General features: G+C 35.5%; 1 protein-coding gene across 11 annotated transcripts in view; it reads right to left on the bottom strand.

The window, feature by feature from the left end:
• The window catches only part of WRN (WRN RecQ like helicase), a 142,933-nt gene that overhangs the window by 87,428 nt on the left and 40,471 nt on the right, over positions 1–15,034 (bottom strand). For 5 of the 11 annotated variants that reach the window (XM_024250704.3, XM_063726361.1, XM_054561026.2 and 2 more), the window contains 6 exons: positions 12,648–12,762; positions 7,631–8,060; positions 5,062–5,142; positions 3,591–3,671; positions 2,121–2,201; positions 651–731 (listed from right to left, as the gene is read on the bottom strand). In XM_024250704.3, coding sequence (XP_024106472.3) covers positions 651–731; positions 2,121–2,201; positions 3,591–3,671; positions 5,062–5,142; positions 7,631–8,060; positions 12,648–12,762 — 869 coding nt within the window. 11 annotated transcript variants of the gene reach the window in all.

Raw genomic sequence — 15,034 nt, 5'->3', positions numbered from 1 at the left:
AGTTCTTTTTTTAAAAAAAAGTTCTTTTACTTCTTATTTAACGAATAAAGAACACAATACTAATAATTGGTATGCAATAAAAAAAATGGCAATAATTTGTGTAAAAGATGTCAGTCAAATCATGAAATCCAAGGCCAGGTGCGGTGGCTCACACCTGTAATCCCAGCACTTTGGGAAGCCAAGGCAGGTGGATTACTTGAGGTAAGGAGTTCGAGACCAGCAAGGACAACATGGTGAAACCCCGTCTCTACTAAAACTATAAAAATTAGCCGGACGTGGTGGTGCACGCCCATAATCCCAGCTACTCAGAAGGCTTATGCAGCAGGATCACTTGAGCCCAGGAGTTGAAGGTTGCAGTGAGCCAAGATGCAGCAACTGCACTCCAGCCTGGGTGATAGAGTGAGACCCTGTCTCAAAATAAAAAATAAGAAGGAACAAGGAAAGCACATTTAAAATTAGTATATTACTTCTAACCCATTATTCATAGACTACATGAAAGAAACATGAATTGGAAAATGTGAAATCTAATGTTACATAATTAGTAGCAATTTCATTGTGGTGGAACTTGGTTTAGAATTAGTTAATATTTTACTTAATTAAATGTCCTTTGGAAAGAACTTGAAGTAATGTTTTTATAATTTTAAACATACCTTAAGCATCTCCATTTCTAAATCTTCATCGCTCTCAATTACATGGGACGTATCGTTTTCATTATTATTGGGAGATAAAGGCTTTAAAAAAAGTATTAAGCATTAATTTCAAATATAATTGACTTCATATCCTCTTTTCTGCAGAACAAAGCTCCTATATACTAGATATCTTTAGACAACTTCCTCTTCCCTAATGGATGTATAATATGTATTTACATATTTATATGATAGATAAAAAAGGGAGACAGAGAAGAATGAACAAAGAAACAAAGAACCAAAGAGAAAGAAAGAAATACAGTTAGGAATACAAAGTTAGATAAAGAGACAAAATAAAATCCCTGCTCTAAACAAGAATACAAAATGACAAGTTCAACTCAGGTTAAACAATGTCAAACTGTGCCTCCCAAACTTTTTGAGTATAAGAACTCTTCACAATGTTGAAAAATGCTGTACAAAGAACAATAGCTGTTTTTGACATCCACTGATTTAAAAAAGATTGCAAAAAACTACTATGATTGTTAATATATTTAAATAAATCAGTATTTTACAAATAGCATTCTCTATATAATTGAAAAATAGTGTCAGAGATGTTATTTATTCAGTCTATTGCCAATGTTTGGGTATGAGGAAACTTTTCAATAATTTGGCAATCTCCAGGAACCAAGTGTCCAACGAGATGGGATCCCCCACAAAAATCCATAGAAAGAAAACCCTCAAAAAATGCCATTTAAACAGAAAGTAGGAAAAGGAAGTACAGCCTTAATTAACCTGCAAAATTTAAGCAATAAAAAAATTGAAAATAAGCTTTTTACTAGGAAAAAAGTTCTTTTTTTAAAAAAAAGTTCTTTTACTTCTTATTTAACGAATAAAGAACACAATACTAATAATTGGTATGCAATAAAAAAATGGCAATAATTTGTGTAAAAGATGTCAGTCAAATCATGAAATCCAAGGCCAGGTGCGGTGGCTCACACCTGTAATCCCAGCACTTTGGGAAGCCAAGGCGGGTGGATTACTTGAGGTAAGGAGTTCGAGACCAGCAAGGACAACATGGTGAAACCCTGTCTCTACTAAAACTATAAAAATTAGCCGGACGTGGTGGTGCACGCCCATAATCCCAGCTACTCAGAAGGCTTATGCAGCAGGATCACTTGAGCCCAGGAGTTGAAGGTTGCAGTGAGCCAAGATGCAGCAACTGCACTCCAGCCTGGGTGATAGAGTGAGACCCTGTCTCAAAATAAAAAATAAGAAGGAACAAGGAAAGCACATTTAAAATTAGTATATTACTTCTCACCCATTATTCATAGACTACACGAAAGAAACATGAATTGGAAAATGTGAAATCTAATGTTACATAATTAGTAGCAATTTCATTGTGGTGGAACCTGGTTTAGAATTAGTTAATATTTTACTTAATTAAATGTCCTTTGGAAAGCACTTGAAGTAATGTTTTTATAATTTTAAACATACCTTAAGCATTTCCATTTCTAAATCTTCATCGCTCTCAATTACATAGGACGTATCGTTTTCATTATTATTGGGAGATAAATGCTTTAAAAAAAGTATTAAGCATTAATTTCAAATATAATTGACTTCATATCCTCTTTTCTGCAGAACAAAGCTCCTATATACTAGATATCTTTAGACAACTTCCTCTTCCCTAATGGATACATAATATATATTTACATATTTATATGATAGATAAAAAAGGGAGACAGAGAAGAATGAACAAAGAAACAAAGAACCAAAGAGAAAGAAAGAAATACAGTTAGGAATACAAAGTTAGATAAAGAGACAAAATAAAATCCCTGCTCTAAACAAGAATACAAAATGACAAGTTCAACTCAGGTTAAACAATGTCAAACTGTGTCTCCCAAACTTTTTGAGTATAAGAACTCTTCACAATGTTGAAAAATGCTGTACAAAGAACAATAGCTGTTTTTGACATCCACTGATTTAAAAAAGATTGCAAAAAACTACTATGATTGTTAATATATTTAAATAAATCAGTATTTTACAAATAGCATTCTCTATATAATTGAAAAATAGTGTCAGAGATGTTATTTATTCAGTCTATTGCCAATGTTTGGGTATGAGGAAACTTTTCAATAATTTGGCAATCTCCAGGAACCAAGTGTCCAACGAGATGGGATCCCCCACAAAAATCCATAGAAAGAAAACCCTCAAAAAATGCCATTTAAACAGAAAGTAGGAAAAGGAAGTACAGCCTTAATTAACCTGCAAAATTTAAGCAATAAAAAAATTGAAAATAAGCTTTTTACTAGGAAAAAAGTTCTTTTTTTAAAAAAAAGTTCTTTTACTTCTTATTTAACGAATAAAGAACACAATACTAATAATTGGTATGCAATAAAAAAATGGCAATAATTTGTGTAAAAGATGTCAGTCAAATCATGAAATCCAAGGCCAGGTGCGGTGGCTCACACCTGTAATCCCAGCACTTTGGGAAGCCAAGGCAGGTGGATTACTTGAGGTAAGGAGTTCGAGACCAGCAAGGACAACATGGTGAAACCCTGTCTCTACTAAAACTATAAAAATTAGCCGGACGTGGTGGTGCACGCCCATAATCCCAGCTACTCAGAAGGCTTATGCAGCAGGATCACTTGAGCCCAGGAGTTGAAGGTTGCAGTGAACCCAGATGCAGCAACTGCACTCCAGCCTGGGTGATAGAGTGAGACCCTGTCTCAAAATAAAAAATAAGAAGGAACAAGGAAAGCACATTTAAAATTAGTATATTACTTCTCACCCATTATTCATAGACTACACGAAAGAAACATGAATTGGAAAATGTGAAATCTAATGTTACATAATTAGTAGCAATTTCATTGTGGTGGAACCTGGTTTAGAATTAGTTAATATTTTACTTAATTAAATGTCCTTTGGAAAGCACTTGAAGTAATGTTTTTATAATTTTAAACATACCTTAAGCATTTCCATTTCTAAATCTTCATCGCTCTCAATTACATAGGACGTATCGTTTTCATTATTATTGGGAGATAAATGCTTTAAAAAAAGTATTAAGCATTAATTTCAAATATAATTGACTTCATATCCTCTTTTCTGCAGAACAAAGCTCCTATATACTAGATATCTTTAGACAACTTCCTCTTCCCTAATGGATACATAATATATATTTACATATTTATATGATAGATAAAAAAGGGAGACAGAGAAGAATGAACAAAGAAACAAAGAACCAAAGAGAAAGAAAGAAATACAGTTAGGAATACAAAGTTAGATAAAGAGACAAAATAAAATCCCTGCTCTAAACAAGAATACAAAATGACAAGTTCAACTCAGGTTAAACAATGTCAAACTGTGTCTCCCAAACTTTTTGAGTATAAGAACTCTTCACAATGTTGAAAAATGCTGTACAAAGAACAATAGCTGTTTTTGACATCCACTGATTTAAAAAAGATTGCAAAAAACTACTATGATTGTTAATATATTTAAATAAATCAGTATTTTACAAATAGCATTCTCTATATAATTGAAAAATAGTGTCAGAGATGTTATTTATTCAGTCTATTGCCAATGTTTGGGTATGAGGAAACTTTTCAATAATTTGGCAATCTCCAGGAACCAAGTGTCCAACGAGATGGGATCCCCCACAAAAATCCATAGAAAGAAAACCCTCAAAAAATGCCATTTAAACAGAAAGTAGGAAAAAGAAGTACAGCCTTAATTAACCTGCAAAATTTAAGCAATAAAAAAATTGAAAATAAGCTTTTTACTAGGAAAAAAGTTCTTTTTTTTAAAAAAAGTTCTTTTACTTCTTATTTAACGAATAAAGAACACAATACTAATAATTGGTATGCAATAAAAAAAATGGCAATAATTTGTGTAAAAGATGTCAGTCAAATCATGAAATCCAAGGCCAGGTGCGGTGGCTCACACCTGTAATCCCAGCACTTTGGGAAGCCAAGGCAAGTGGATTACTTGAGGTAAGGAGTTCGAGACCAGCAAGGACAACATGGTGAAACCCTGTCTCTACTAAAACTATAAAAATTAGCCGGACGTGGTGGTGCACGCCCATAATCCCAGCTACTCAGAAGGCTTATGCAGCAGGATCACTTGAGCCCAGGAGTTGAAGGTTGCAGTGAACCCAGATGCAGCAACTGCACTCCAGCCTGGGTGATAGAGTGAGACCCTGTCTCAAAATAAAAAATAAGAAGGAACAAGGAAAGCACATTTGAAATTAGTATATTACTTCTCACCCATTATTCATAGACTACACGAAAGAAACATGAATTGGAAAATGTGAAATCTAATGTTACATAATTAGTAGCAATTTCATTGTGGTGGAACCTGGTTTAGAATTAGTTAATATTTTACTTAATTAAATGTCCTTTGGAAAGCACTTGAAGTAATGTTTTTATAATTTTAAACATACCTTAAGCATTTCCATTTCTAAATCTTCATCGCTCTCAATTACATAGGACGTATCGTTTTCATTATTATTGGGAGATAAAGGCTTTAAAAAAAGTATTAAGCATTAATTTCAAATATAATTGACTTCATATCCTCTTTTCTGCAGAACAAAGCTCCTATATACTAGATATCTTTAGACACCTTCCTCTTCCCTAATGGATATATAATATATATTTACATATTTATATGATAGATAAAAAAGGGAGACAGAGAAGAATGAACAAAGAAAAAAGAACCAAAGAGAAAGAAAGAAATACAGTTAGGAATACAAAGTTAGATAAAGAGACAAAATAAAATCCCTGCTCTAAACAAGAATACAAAATGACAAGTTCAACTCAGGTTAAACAATGTCAAACTGTGTCTCCCAAACTTTTTGAGTATAAGAACTCTTCACAATGTTGAAAAATGCTGTACAAAGAACAATAGTTGTTCCTTGACATCCACTGATTTAAAAAAGATTGCAAAAAACTACTATGATTGTAATATCTTTAAATAAATCAGTATTTTACAAATAGCATTCTCTACATAATTGAAAAATAGTGTCAGAGATGTTATTTATTCAGTCTATTGCCAGTGTTTGGGTATGAGGAGACTTTTCAATAATTTGGCAATCTCCAGGAACCAAGTGTCCAACGAGATGGGATCCCCCACAAAAATCCATAGAAAGAAAACCCTCAAAAAATGCCAAATATTTAAACAGGAAGTAGGAAAAAGAAGTACAGCCTTAATTAACCTGCAAAATTTAAGCAATAAAAAAAGTTGAAAATAAGCTTTTTACTAGGAAAAAAGTTATTTTATTTTTTAAAATTTCTTTTACTTCTTATTTAACAAATAAAGAAAACAATACTAATAATTAGTACTCAATAAAAAATGGCAATAACTGGTGTAAAAGATGTCAGTCAAATCACGAAATCCAAGGCCAGGTGCAGTGGCTCACACCTGTAATCCCAGCACTTTGGGAGGCCAAGACAGGTAGATCCCTTGAGGTCAGGAGTTTGAGATCAGCATGGCCAACATGGTGAAACCCCGTCTCTAATAAAAATACAAAAATTAGCCAGGTGTGGTGGTGGGCACCTGTAATCCCAGCAACTCGGGAGGCTGAGGTAGGAGAATCACTTGAACTGGGGAGGCAGAGGTTGTAGTGAGCCAAGACTGTGCCACTGCACTCCAGCTTGGGCGACAGAGCTGGATTCCGTCTCAAAAAAAAAAAAAGAAAAAAAAAAAGAAATCATGAAATCCTGATAATCCTATAATATTTTATGAAACATATCACTTAAAGTGTATACCTAATAAGAAATTCCTAGAAAATCAAAGGGAAATGCAGATGTTAGCAAAAACTGATATTTCCCAGAAGGGGAACATCCTTTATGAATGGTTGGTATGAGAATATTTTGAAAACCATTTTAAAATGAAATGCATGTATATACTGATAGAAGCGATTACTAATAGTTACCAAAATACAGAGAATTACTCAAATGGTAAAATTATTGTTGCCATTAGAAAAATGACGGGGAAATAACTCAAATGGTCAAATCTAATTTTTTAAACTTATTTATCGTGAAATAAAATATAAAATTTCAGAGAATATAGGCATCTTAAGTAATTTTGTAAACTAATGCAAAACAAATGAGAAATTAAGAAATTAATTTAATGATGAAATTAAGGAAAAAATCTGACTCTGAGATGACGGTAAAACTATAGGGTCAAGCAAAAGCATCAGGAGTTTATTAGAAACCCTCTCACATGAGCAAGTAAAGAAATTCTGGGCCAGGCACAGTGACTCACACCTATAATTCCAACACTTTGGGAGGCCAAGGCAGGTGGATCACTTGAGTCCAGGAGTTGGAGACCAGTCTGGGCAACAGAGCAAAACCCCATCTCTACAAAAAATACAAACATTAGCTGAGTGTAGTGGTGCAGGCCTGTGGTCCCAGCTACTAGGGAGGCTGAGGTGAGAGGACTGTTTAAGCCCAGGAGTTGAAGGCTGCATGGAGCCAAGATCGCACCACTGCACTCCAGCTGGGGTGACAGAGCAAAACCCTGTCTCAAAAAAAGAAAGAAAAAAGAAAAAAATTCTGTATAAAGAAATAAAATACACCCCCAAAAATCAAAGTTGGAAGAGTAAACACTAGCAGATATGAAGAGAATCCACAAAAAGCAGAGATATCTATTACGAAAAAAGCATACGAAATTATAAAATAGCAAACTCCTACAAATGTCTGTTGATACTATAAAATCTTTCCACTACACAATGCTGCATATCATACTAAGTCAGGAACAGCAAACTACAGCTCGCAAGCCAAATGTGGCCCACTATCTGTTTTTGTAGATAAAGTTTTACTGAAACACAGACAGGCACATTTGTTTACATTTGTCTGTGGCTGCTTTCACACTACAATAACAGAACTGAGTAACCGCAACAGAGACTGTATGTCCCACAAAGCCTAAAATATTTACTATCTGTCCCTTTACGGGAATAAAGTCAGCCAGACCCTACTAAACTAAAATTGTGCTTCCTCTTTATTTAGTACCTCAGTAGATTTATAAGCAATATCACTAAGATATTCTTCCTGAGCCTGCTGTTCCAAAATTTGGAGTTCATGTTCTGTAATATCTAACGACATCAAACAAGCTCTTTCCGTATTCTCTTTCAATTTATTGTCTTCTACCCCATCTTCAAATCCATCTTCTTTTCGTTCCACTTTATTTCCAAGTACATCTTCTCCATCATGTTTAGCTAAATGATCAAGTGTTGGATCCCATGTTTCATCTTCAACGTTAATTAAAACTTCATGTTCTCTAATTTGTTTCTGTTGTGCTCGCCCAGTAGTTGAATCTTCAAAGGATAATAAGTTTAAATTATTGCTGGGCCTCAGTTCAGTCTCAATGTTAGTAGACCCAATTATCATCTTCCTCAGTGAATATAGATTTTCTGAAATATCCTTCAGTAAGATAGAAACCCTAAAAAAAAATAAAGAAAGATTAATTCAACTTTAATTGCATTAACTACAAGGACAAATTGTGAAGCTTTTTAACAAGTAAAAGCTTTCTAAGCTGACCTTCACTTAAAAGATCAATAGTATTAAGGCTGTTCTTCATTCCCTAATGCCCATATGTAATTACAGCCTGCAGGCTACTCTCTAGCATCGAGGCACTTCTGCACCAACAGTTGACTTGTATGTTTACTATGAGTCAGTAGTGCTTGGTCCCAAATTTGTTTATGCCAACTATATGTGTTTTGTTGATTAATTTAATTAAATGTAAAGTAAGTTGATGATACATGACCACCGAAAAAACAAAAAACACCCTATTTCATTAAATTCTAAGTTGAATACATGGAAAGACTTTGTAAATTTCTTTTTTGTTAAAAAAAAAAGGTGTTTGATAAACTGTGATAAAAGAACCCTAAAAGTCTCAAGGAAAATCATAATGCCTAGGACTGTGCACTCAGATTGCTTCAGGTGTCTTAATTTTTCACTCTGTCTTAAAGAATTAGAAATTGTAGATGGTACATTATAGGTGCGGTTTAAACAAGAAACACTATGCAGAACTCCAAAGAGCTGGCCTGTATATAATGAAAAAGCCTTGACATATACAAAAAGATTGGGAACAAACAAACATTAACATTTTAAGTTAAAAGAAAATTTGGGGCGGGCGCGGTGGCTTATGCCTGTAATCCCAGCACTTTGGGAGACTGAGGCAGGTGAATCACTTGAGGTCTGGAGTTCGAGACCAGCCTGGCCAACATGGCAAAACCCTGTCTCTACTAGAAATACAAAAATTAGCCGGGTGTGGTGGCATGCGCATGTAATCTCAGCTACTCAGGAGGCTGAGGCAGGAGAATCGCTTGAATCCCGTAGGTGGGGGTCCCAGTGAGCTGAGATCATGCCATTGCACTCCAGCCTGGGCGACAAGAGCAATACTCATCTCAAAAGAAAAAAAAGAAAAAAAAAAAGAAAAAATTTTGATGATACCATTTTGCCTAATTTTTTCACTTCACTGATCAATTACTAGTCTCAATTGCAACAAGTAAGATTGTTTGTGCTCTAATTTGAAAATGATGCTGTTTTGCATCTCCAAAAATCTCGAAACTCTACATTTTTGGAACAGAAAAAATCAATTTGCCATCAGCAGGCAAATATAACAAGTGAGAAACTATAGATAAGATGCATATAAATAAATACGAGCTGAATTTCTTAGCTCCTTAATTGCAGTTGCTAATGTATAACATTTTAACCAAGTAAGTTTAAATGACTATATTATAACCCAATCTAGTTAGCTGGAATGGAAAACCACTGCTAGAGTGTAAAATGAGGCACAATGTCTTGTTTATTTGTTGTAGAGCTTATTAAAGTACTTCATAAAAGCAGAAATCAGTGAAAGTGAAGGAAGTATGATAGGCAGGGACATGTTTTACTCTTTCATTAGTGATTTTGTTTATGTCTTCTAATATTTATATATTTAAAATCCATGCTTAATAAAATTTCACGCCTTTTAAAATTTTATATTAATGACTCAAGTAAAAATTTGATCCTTCATGGGAATAAACTACCAAAAGTACTAAGTGGTTTCATAAGTTATTTCCAGTTACTTCCATCACTGAAAACACCACTCCAAAGTTGGGCTCAAGCTTAAGTAGAAAAAGTCTACATTAACACAAACAAAATCAAGAGCAAAATTAAATTCAAAAACTAAAAACACACTAATGTTATCTAATTTAAACATTCTAAAATTCTATAAATCTTATAAAGAACTTTTAGCTTTATATACAGCCACTCAAATGTTAAAATTATATGCAAATAGTTTAGTAGGAACAGATATGTGATACAGTTTAATTGTTACATGGACAGGAAATGGTGTAACACACAAACACAGCAACAGTGGCACAGATTGACTATCAAGAGTGTAAGGGCTCATTTATCAGGCCTTGACATCAGGGAATATAACATGCTTTATGTAAGATAACTAATATTGACTCTAACAAATACCAAAGGCTGTCCTGCCTTCTTCAGTAAGGCACAGTGTACTTTTCCTTCTTTTTCAGGATTGTTATTATGCATATTAGTAGCCTGCAGACAGCCTTAGCACCCAGCAGAATGTCAAGTGCATGACAGCAATAGAAGAGATATATACTGAATTTAAATCAATGACTAAGCAGTACTATACACTGCCAATACCTTCAGAGTCCACTGAAGCATAAAGCTGCTCCCTTCTGTAACAAACTTCAAACCGTTCTATTTTAAGAGTTCTTAGTTCTAATTTTTATAGTTTTGTCCACTCTTTCAGATTGTCAGCTGTCACTTCCACCTACTGTCATGTGCATATCATTACTTATTTACACCATTTTCACTTTAACTCAGTACCCAAGCTTGTCAAACTGGATCTATGAACAAAATGTGGCCTCCTGCACTCCACAGAAATGCCGAAAGTAAGCTGGAATACATGCTTATAGCATTATTTTGACTGCTCAGAGGTCTTTTTTGTTCCCTCCTGGTTCTGAGGTGTCATCTAGATACATTAGATATTACTGTAGACTTGTTACAAAGAGCATGAAATAAGAGGCTAGTTATTGTTTTCACACTAAAACTTCACAGGACCCAGTATTTCCCATTTCCAAGTTTTAAGAAAACCTATTTAGCTTCAATATGTAAAAAGTAATTATATAAATTGATAATTCTTGTCATACCCAACTAAATCAGAGTCAAGGGCCAAGGGGAAAAAAGCACTCAAGACACATAACATTACTCTAAGAATGTAGTTTTCTGCGAGCCTAGCTGCTGAAACTGCCTACTGTAACCTAAAACCCGTTTTATCTAATAGATACTGAAACAACCTGTTGCGACTCTAAGACTAGTTTTACCCACCACAGTCACTAACCAATCAGAGCTTCCAACTCCCCAAAATTTACTAGTGTCAAAGAACTTTCTGGAAAAACAATATGTCACATTTTCCTTTTTCTATAACCTCCAAACTTCTCTTTGTTCTTCAGAGATACCAAAGACACCCAGTCTGTGTACATGCCCCAAATTTAATTCTTGCTTCCCAAATAAAACATTTTCAATTTAAAGATCTGTCTCTATATTTTAACTGACTTCAACAGATATTATGAAGCAAAGCATTAAGCATATGTGATTTACATGCAGTAGATATTTTAATTGCTAGTACAAAAATCTGAAATACATGTAAAAGTCATGTAAAAGGTGGCTGCTCTAATTTCATGGAGGGGAAAATGTATAAATGAGTAAGTAATGGCTTTACTAGTATCCTTCCCCATTTTAAAGTTACATCTTTCAGGCCAGGGGCAGTGGCTAATGCCTGTAATCCCAGCACTTTGGGAGGCTGAGGTGGGCAGATCACGAGGTCAGGAGATCAAGACGATCCTGGCTAACACGATGAAACCCTGTCTCTACTAAAAATAAAAAAAAAAATTAGCCAGGTGGGGTGGCGGGCGCCGGTAGTCCCAGCTACTTGGGAGGCTGAGGCAGGAGAATGGTGTGAACCCGGGAGGCAGAGCTTGCAGTGAGCCGAGATCATGTCACTACACTCCAGCCTGGGCAACAGAGCGAGACTCCGTCTCAAAAAAAGGAAAGTTACATCTTTCAGAAATTCTCCAAGTTGCATTAAAAATTACCAAAACAAATTCTAGGGGGGCAAATTACTTTGACAAAAAAGCTAAATTTATATATCATGGTTTTAAATCTCAATCAAAATCTATCACAAATCTCATCCAGAAAAGCATACATTAACTGCACTTTTTCGAGTCAGAATTCTTTCTATTCCAAATAAGAGCTTCACATTTCTACAAAGTATTTTTTGGCCCAAAATTACATTACCACTTTCTAATTGTTCATTATTCCAGAGCATTCCTGCGTTTAGAGATTTAATAAGGAAGTCATCCTGCAATTAAGGCCAGGACAAGGTCTGATTCCAAAAAGACATAGCCCCTGTATTCCAAGGTCTATTAATCTGTATAACATTTGATCCAAATTTTTTAAGTTACCTAGTGCTTTAACTATAAAATAATCTCTAAAATTGGAATGGCTTTTGTTCTAATAATCTATTAATTAAGTAGAATTCTTAAGTAATAATCAGATAATAACAGAAATGAGGCTACTAAGTATGAAGTTGCTTTTGGTCACTATAGATTTCAACTGACCAAACTATAAATGTTATTAAATCAAAGATGCTCATTAACAGAAAGAAAACGACAACTGTGAATCTTAAATATTTTCCTTAATGTATAATTTATTTTGCTTTGACAAAAAATATAATATAGATATAATTTCAAAATGTATAATATGAATACAATTTCTATTCCTTTGTTTCATAAAACATCCTACAAAGCAAACAGAAAAGGCTTAAACCTTTGGATTTACTATTCAACAACTGGAAAGATATTTCTCAAATTTATACATCAGTCTGTGTGTGCGTATTCAAACAAATTTCTATGAGTCAGCCTTAATGGCTAGTATTCTTCACGTATAGGAAAATGTGATAAAAAAAAAACAGAATTGATTTAAGTTAAAAAAAAAAACGGTAATATTTAACCTCCGTGGGTTTTCCAATTTACTGAAAGCATCAGGAAGATGCTTAGCCAGATCCATCACTTCCTCAGAGATTGAAGTCAACTGTTTGTTCATGTTGCTAAGTAGGATTTCTTCCTCTAGGGGGAGAAAAAAACACCAATATTAATTTTCAAACCACAAAGCAGAGATATTCATTTAGCCACTTCATTAAATAATATTAGGGCTCAAATTTTCATTTTCTTTCCTTAAATGAATTCCAACAAAAAGACCTTCTTATTCAATCCCCAAATTGCCTCAGTCGTTTTCCCTCTCTTTCAAATTTTTACTGTTTAAATTTAAAGTAAATTCCAAATGATCTGCAGTCATATGTATTATAACCCAGCAGTTATTCGCCTAGGCAGAAGGAGAAGGGGGAAATGAGAATCTGAACCCGTCTGTACTACTGCAAAATCAGAAGTCAGTATAACACCATGTATGCTGCTACTTAATAATACTGTTTAGTAAGCACAGCCTTCTCCAACAGTCATCTCTCATTGCCTTCATTCCCAGTCATCACCAAAATAAAATGTAAGCCCTTCCTTTTTTTTTTTTGAGACAGAGTCTCACTCTGTCTCCCAGGCTGGAGTGCAGTGGCGCGATCTCGGCTCACTGCAACCTCCACCTCCCGGCTTCAAGCTATTCTCATTCCCTAGCCCCCGGAGTAGCTGGGACTACAGGCATGTGCCACCACGACCAGCTATTTTTTTATATATATATTTCTAGTAGAGACAGTGTTTTGCCATGGTGGCCAGGCTGGTCTCCAACTTCTGGCCTCAAGGGATCCGCCCACCTTGGCCTCCCAAAGTGCTGGGATTACAGGCATGAGCTACCACCCCCGGCCAAAATAAAATGTAAGCCTTTCTAATCAGTGATCATCTTCCAAGTTCTCAACTTCATCCTGTCTAGTACGTCATTTGCCATCAACAGCACAAAGCCTGCCCTGCTTTCCCAAACACTTCCCCTGCTTAGAATTTATTCATCATCATTTCTCTTGTCCTTCAAAAGCCCATCTCCTCTGAGGCCTATGAGACAGAGCTACAAAACCTGCTATTCCTGATTACTACAGTTATCTTGTCATCTGCAAACTGCATCCTTTCATCCCTTAGAGATCTTAGTGCCTGATTCATTAACTGACTTTCCCCCCCACTACTATTCCTGTGATCACTGCCAGTGACTTCAACATCCACAGGCCAGTTCCTTGACCCCTGCATTTCCGACAATCTTTTCTTCAACAGACCTTAGCCACTCAATTCCATAGTCATACCATTGACCTTATAATTGCCAATAAAATCACCACTTCCAGACTTCAACTGTAAGCCTTCCACCCTGAGAACACCAGCATCCCTATCTTTCCTTCCAGCATGCTTTCCCCAACAATACTTTGACACTTGCAGAACCAAATGCATTGATCCTATCACCTTTTCCTTACCTATCGCCATCCCTACTCTCACTCCCCACTGAGCCTTCCATCCATCTCTTACCCACATTACAGTAATCATTCCTTTGTATCTATAGACTCTCAACTCCTTTGCTCTTCCCTCCCTCCATGGTAATTACCTGGCAAAACCTCTACTCATAATAAAACCCACTTTTTTTTACCTATCTGATGCCTACACCCAAGCAGTTGAATACAGTTGAAAATAAAGCACATCGATGATGACACAAGTTATTTTAAACTCATGACAGATTTCAAACGCACCCTCAGCAATGACTGTTAATTCTTCTACATTTCCCACTCTCAAAATGACTATTTCAAACCTCTTCCTTTCTTTGTGAACTTCTAACACCTGTTTGACCCTCCTATTACTCAGAGAACAACTTCACCTCTTATTTCACTAAGAAAAATGAAATAAGAGAATTACCTTGTCTTCCCACTTTTCAATTTGCTAATTATTCAGTCTTCAGATCTCTACTCCCATTTATAGCGAAATTCCTTGAAAGAGTTGTCTATACTCACTCTCAAATTTTCTGCTCCCATTTCCTCCCAAACCAACTGCAACTAAGCTTTTACCCAAATCAGTAGAGCAAAGCTGCTTTTGAAAAGGTTACTGATGGGCCAGGCGCGGTGGCTCACACCTGTAATCCTAGCACTTTGGGAGGCCGAGGCGGGTGGATCACGAGGTCAGGAGATCAAGACCATCCTGGCTAACATGGTGAAACCCCGTCTCTACTAAAAATACAAAAAAAAAAAAATTAGCTGGGCATGGTGGCGGGTGCCTGTAGTCCCAGCTACTCGGGAGGCTGAGGCAGGAGAATGGTGTGAACTCAGGAGGCAGAGCTTGCAGTGAGCAGAGATTGTGCCACTGCACTCCAGCCTGGGCAACTGAGCAAGACTCCATCTCAAAAAAAAAAAAAAGAAAGAAAACGTTA

Source organism: Pongo abelii, chromosome 7 (assembly GCF_028885655.2).
Source record: "Pongo abelii isolate AG06213 chromosome 7, NHGRI_mPonAbe1-v2.0_pri, whole genome shotgun sequence".
NCBI classification, from domain to species: Eukaryota; Metazoa; Chordata; class Mammalia; order Primates; family Hominidae; genus Pongo; species Pongo abelii.
The sequence above is the reverse complement of the archived record's forward strand: the minus strand, read 5'-3'. Positions and strand labels throughout refer to the sequence as shown.